The following is a 6,047-nucleotide window of genomic DNA, read 5'->3' on the forward strand; positions in this document are numbered from 1 at the left end:
AAATTACTCTGAATTAAAAACACTGATCATTTATTGAACAGGATGGAATCATTTCAGATTTAAAGAACTTTCAGAGGACTTTTCCTTTAAGGAACGACCATATTTGGAACATTTCCTAGATCTAGCAGGTCCTCCTATGAGTACAGAGGTCTTCTGAATTATGGAATCAATAAGTGAAGATGACTGTCAATAAAAATATATGCGTAGGTGTCTACATTTGTTAATGTAAGTCAATATACTTGAATAAATGTATGATTTGCTGCTTGTTGTGAGCTCATACAGTCATGTGACATCAGATGTTTATTCTGTGATATTCCCCTTTAGAAATAACAGCTTTGCAACCATACAAGTACAAATCACAGAATTATGAGAACCAATCACAAATTTCTACTTGTGATCCAACCTGGAGAGATACACGCTGACATGAATGAAATAAGTTCTGTGGCGCTCTGACCCCGGCAGAAGACTTGATGCTGTGAGTTGATATAACCTAGGGCTGGACTCTGGTGGTGGAATGATCCGGAGGTGGAGTGGGACTGAGAAAGTCTGGGATTGATGGGGGAGGGTGGGTGAAAGTTCAGCTGGTTGCCAGAAGAGAAGCTGGGCTTTGATCTGGTTGCTAACGTCCCGCAGACCAATAGAGCGTCATCAGCCTCAGCCCTACTGTTCCAATTCACAAGAACAACAGACTGAGGACGGACAAAGTCCCCGGATGCTGTTCTGGCCCCTCCCTTTTTACCCAGCATGCATCGGAGCAGACTTGTCCGTTCTCCAGACTGAGCTGTCCCAGCATGCACTGCAGCAGCAGCAGCTTCCAGGTTAGCGCTCACAGAGCTCAGAGTATTAAGATAAAAGTTCTCTTCTCTGTTGCCGTCGTTCAATAAAAGTACAGTTAAGATTATTAGAGGTGAAAATATTAAACTTTCAGCTTCACTATATGGAACATTTACTGATTTACTGCGTCAGGCTAACGTTAGCCCATCTGCAGCAGCCAGGGCTAACGTTAGCCCGTCTGTAGCGGCGCTCTCTCTGCATAGTCGTGTGTGAAGGACCGCTGGCTCTGATGATGAGTTTTTTCTGCTTTATTTGGAAAAACGCTCATTTGATTTGTTTTACAGTTGATTAAAGAAAATCTAGGAAAAAAGAAATCTTCATTTTAAAACATTTCTTAAACTTTTTTCAAAGTTTAATTACTGGATTGCTTCAGTTAAATTAAATGAGAAATTAAAAAAAACTTTTTAAAACATTTTTATTTACAAAATGTATCTTTTTGTTGCAACAACATTGGAACAAAATTCAGTCCATAGTTTTCAAAAATGGACAGAAAAGTTTCCCTTCAGGACCTGCAGAGGTCTAGTGTAAAATCCAGCTAAGTCCTCTGCAGACCCCACACATCCTGGACATGACTTCATTTCATGTTTATATATCCATTAGCAGCAATTAGAAATGTAAAAAGGTTAAATGGGTGCAGGTCTGTATGGAAGGCTCTGTGTTTTTTTGGCTTTTATGAACAGTTTTTGTTTTAGTTAGTTTTGTTTTTTCAAATCAAATTAAATTTAGTTAAATGTAATGAGTTTAATAAAAAATCTGCTGCTTAAATTTCCATATAATTGTTGATGACGTTCCAAGTATTATTGTGAAATGTTTTACAGCTTCTAACCAAAGTGGCCCCTCAGAATGAGGTGACTGGGGGCCCAGATTGTGAGAAATGAAGCAGAGGCTCCAGCAGCTGATGTGGCGTCCAGGCAGCAGCCTATCGCAGCCGGGCTGCTAATGATGGACCGGAGGCGGGGGCAGCGAGGAGCGCACCGGAGCCTCCCTTCCCACCACCTCCACTCTGAGATGGGATCCAGCAGCGACCTGAGCGACGCTCTTTACGCACCGCTTCAAAGCCGCTGAAATCTGACATGGAGGAAGCGGATCATCTCCCGCTTTGCTTCATTTCTCACTTTATTTTCTCCAAAGTCCGCTGCCACCGGCTGCCAGACGCTGTTTGGGGATAAAACATAAAACCATCCGGATCTTGGAGAGGCGCTTTGAGTTCTGCGTCCGCTGGACTCTGGGAGCTCAGAGGAGAAAGGTCCATCTGGACTTTAGGGACATTCAGAACCAAAACAGGAGGATGACCTGCTGAGGAGTTCGGATCGCGGAGCTGTGCGTAAACCCCCCCGCAGCGGACAGGAAGTGAACTAATTATGATCAAACCCTCATTTTAATATCTGGATGGACTGCAGCCAATCACCCAGCGAAGGGCAAAGCATGATCCCCCCTCCATCATAATTACACTGACATGCGCAATCTGCGCATCAGCAGCGGCAGCAGCGGCGCGCGCGCGCAGCGTATTTCACCGACCCCGCTGCCCATGAAGGCTCCCAGTCTCTGCTCGTAGATGATCCGGCGGGAGGCTCAGCATGTCCCGCCGAAAGCAAGCCAAGCCTCAGCAGCTCCGCTCCGAGGAGGAGGAGGCGGAGGAGGACGGAGAGGAGAGCCGGAGCGCAGCGCGCTGCAGGACGGGTAGGTGGCTACGGGGCAGGAGGTCAGGCTGGGGTGGAAAACTATCTGCTGCAAAATACGTCAGGATAAAACAAAAAAAAAAATATTAAATCATCTTAAATTGTATTTTTAAAGTTTTTCCAAAATAAAAAAAAGCGCAAGCAAATATTTACTACCGATTTAGCTGAATTTTTTCTGCTTTTCAATCAAACATTCACCATTTTAAATCATTTCCTTTGTTATCTCTGCTTTGAAGCTGGAAAATATTTTCAAAAAGGGATAAAAATGTTAAAAACTTAAATGTTTCATTTTAGAAAGAAATAATTCAGTTTGTTAAAATGAATTAACTTTGTTTTATTGCTGCCGACTCAGAAAATAATCCTCTCACACCAAAGCCAAACTAAATCAAATTCTATTTAACTTTTAATTTATTTTAAGAGACATTTTATTGATCTAAAAATAAATGATCAACATTTCTAATTTGTTTAATATTTTGGGTTTTTTACGAGGCCTCTTAGTCCTCAATTTAGTTTATTTTTTTATTCAAACTTTAATTTAAATTTTTCTTAAATTATATTAAAGCGTTGCCTTATTTTGGATTGTTTATATATATATAAAAAAAACTTAAAATTCATCTGATTTTAATCACCATTATCCAGTTTTAGAACTTTATAATCATTTCCCGTCATTTTCTTTATGCAGAAGGCCTCAGAGTGATTTATCCAGATTTTCCTGCAGAATTAAATCCTACATCTTTATTTCTGACAGAATGAGGCCCTCGGTGAGCAGGGGCCTCCCTTCGGCCCTGCAGGAGGGACTGTGGGCTTTGATTGAGCCCGCTGACTTAACCTTTGTCAGCCTCACCCTGAGAAGGGCAAGTGGTCCGTGTCGAGATCAAAATACAATTAGTGGGTGTGAAGCGTGGCCCTCTGAAGCCCAGGGGTCACACGGCGAGCTCTGAGCCGGTCTGCTCCTCAGCTGCAGCTTCAGGGGGTCCTCCTCTGACATCTGAGGCCAAAGAGAAGAAGAAGAAGCAGCAATGAATCTGTTTGCTGTCCCTGACCGCTTTTAAAGCTTTCTTGTCATCGTTGGAGATGGATTAAAAGTCTAAAATCCAACCTGATCTCCTCTTTGTTTTCCCTGGAATTAAATCCTAAACAGCCGAGAGAAAAACAGTGAAAGTGTGCTCGGACCACCCACCTAGAGACACCAGAACTCTGCTCGCTTCCCTCCGATGAGTTTAACTTTCAGCTCCGGTTTCACTCTTATTTTCAACAAACTTTCTTCATTCTTTAAGTCCGTCTGTCTTCGTCCGACTAAACCGCAGCAACTAAACCTGGAATCTGACACCAGCTGACATTAAACCGCTTTAAATGAATTAGTGTCTTTTGGCCACAGAGCACAATGTCTGTGTCTGGTGATACAAACCGCGAGAAAAAAAGGAAACATTTCATCATTGAAACATTTTGCTCTTATTTTCCTAAAGGGGCAGAAGATGATGCAATAATATACAGCTTATGCTTTTATTGTCTGTTTCCAAATGGAGTAAAATCTGCACAGATGCATCAGTGAAACTATCAACATCTAGGAAATCTTCTAAATCAGCTGCAGACCAAATAAAACCAGAGATCTTCATCAGAACATCCGGTGAACGTCTTTTAGTTCCAGCCGGTGAGCTTTTAGGTCCATTAAAAAGCTGTGATTTATGCAGAAAACAGAACAAAATAACTAATCCAGGTTCAGGAAACAACCTGAAGCATCATTTTAGATCAGAAATGTGATCCCGCCTTAAAAAAGCTGAAACCTGCTGCTTGGTTAACATGATTGGATGGTTTGTTCAGAACGATCTGAGCTTCAGAAACGCAGAAAATCAATGCAAAGCTTGAAATGTCATTATGTGTCTGAATGAACGGTCGGGATGTCCGATAACTTCATCGATTTTTCTCCAGGGGAGGGGGCGATTATCAACATGCATGGACTTATACGAAAAAACAAGCTTTGTTTTCACTTCTAAGCTGTATGATAATTTAGGTACCTCGATGTCGTGTACGCAGGTCCAGAGTAGAGCTGAGAAACAATGAAAATTATCACAATCATCAGATCAATTATTTAGAGATCACTATCTTTTATTTTAAAAAAAAACATGTTAGTATTTAAAACCTCTAATTAAACAGAGAAATAACATAGAAACTGGAACATTTCTGTTTCCAAATGTTTTCCCCAAATTTAAACATCTTTAAAGAGACATTTGGTTTCTTTTTCTGCACTATAAGAGTTACCGCCTCATTCATGATGAAACCCTTCAGTTTGGAGGCGTTTTCTGCTTAAAGGATGCAGAACCAAGTATCTTTAAAAGAGTCCAGATAAAAAAAGAAAACTCTTAATCCAGAATATATATTTAAAAAAAGAAAGTTGGCCTTTTTCCAAGAGAAAGACGCAAAGACCCAAAGTTTTATACTATGGTGGAAAAACATTTTCCAGACTCTGAGTTTCAAATGTTTAATTCAACGCGCTGCGTGTGAGAAAAACATGTTAGATCAGCTTTAAAAGACTGAAAACTTGTTTGTTTCTCTCAGTGAGAATAAAAACAAGATAGAAACTCCTGCTGATTCCTGCTTTGCTTGACGCTGCTCGAAATGTTTGCACTTAAACTCTAAAAAGAGTGAAAAGATCAACAAAGTACTGAATTAAAATAAAAACGAGAACAAAAATGTAGAATTTTCTATTTATTTCTGCTTATTGATGAGCAGCGGATGCACAATAGTCTCGTATAAATGATGATAAATCAAACTGCTTTAATGGAAGATTTTAAATAAGCAAAGTTTTATTCAATAAAGCTTGAATAGATTTATTAGAAAACAAAATGAAACAATTATAATTAAAAACAAGTATTACAGTTTATGTTGTCAAATGCTAATTTTATAAACATAAAACTTCCTTTCATTTCTTATTTATGAAAAAAAGAGAGAAAGTGACAGAAAATATCCAAACGCTGTCGGCACCTTTAAGAAAATTTTAAAAGGATTTTTAAGCTTTTTGTCTTTTTCCAGACAGTTCAGAGCAAAATGAAGAAAAAAAAATCCTCATCTCCATGGAGCTTTATTCAATTAATCAGTTTAAAAAAAAAAAAAAGTTAAAAGAAACTTTTAATTGCTCCTAAAAATGTTTTTCTTCCCACAGGCTATATCCCATCACTCCCAGTAAACTCTGATCTAATCGTCCAGTTTGGATGGAGATATTCAGAAAATATTCAGGTTCATTAACATCATAGAAAGATGTAGATGTAAACATTGTAGAGTTAGCATGAAAAGTCAAATGATGCTGTAAGGGAATAGAATAAAATAGAATAGAATATTATTTTATTTTATTTCCTTAAGGTTGTTGTTGAAACAGCAGCAAAGCGACAAATTAGAATAAAACACAGTAAAAATATGGAAATCCTGCACAGAAAGAGCAGAAATGGTTAAACTACATGTAAAACAGAAATATCTGTAATTAGTCAACCGGCAAAATTTTAATGATTGGAAACATTCAATTCTATTCAGTTTATTTCT

General features: G+C 39.0%; 1 protein-coding gene across 1 annotated transcript in view; it reads left to right on the plus strand.

The window, feature by feature from the left end:
• The first annotated feature begins 1,692 nt into the window (after nt 1-1,692).
• Nucleotides 1,693-6,047, plus strand: part of LOC107090828 (sal-like protein 3) — a 14,249-nt gene continuing 9,894 nt past the window's right edge. Inside the window, exon 1 of the mRNA XM_015384419.1 lies at nt 1,693-2,514. Within this exon, the coding sequence (XP_015239905.1) occupies nt 2,412-2,514 (103 nt within the window). The 5' untranslated portion in view covers nt 1,693-2,411. The remainder of the gene's footprint in view (nt 2,515-6,047) is intronic.

The sequence above is a fragment of the Cyprinodon variegatus genome, unplaced genomic scaffold, assembly GCF_000732505.1.
Source record: "Cyprinodon variegatus isolate N-32 unplaced genomic scaffold, C_variegatus-1.0 Scaffold312, whole genome shotgun sequence".
NCBI lineage: Eukaryota > Metazoa > Chordata > Actinopteri > Cyprinodontiformes > Cyprinodontidae > Cyprinodon > Cyprinodon variegatus.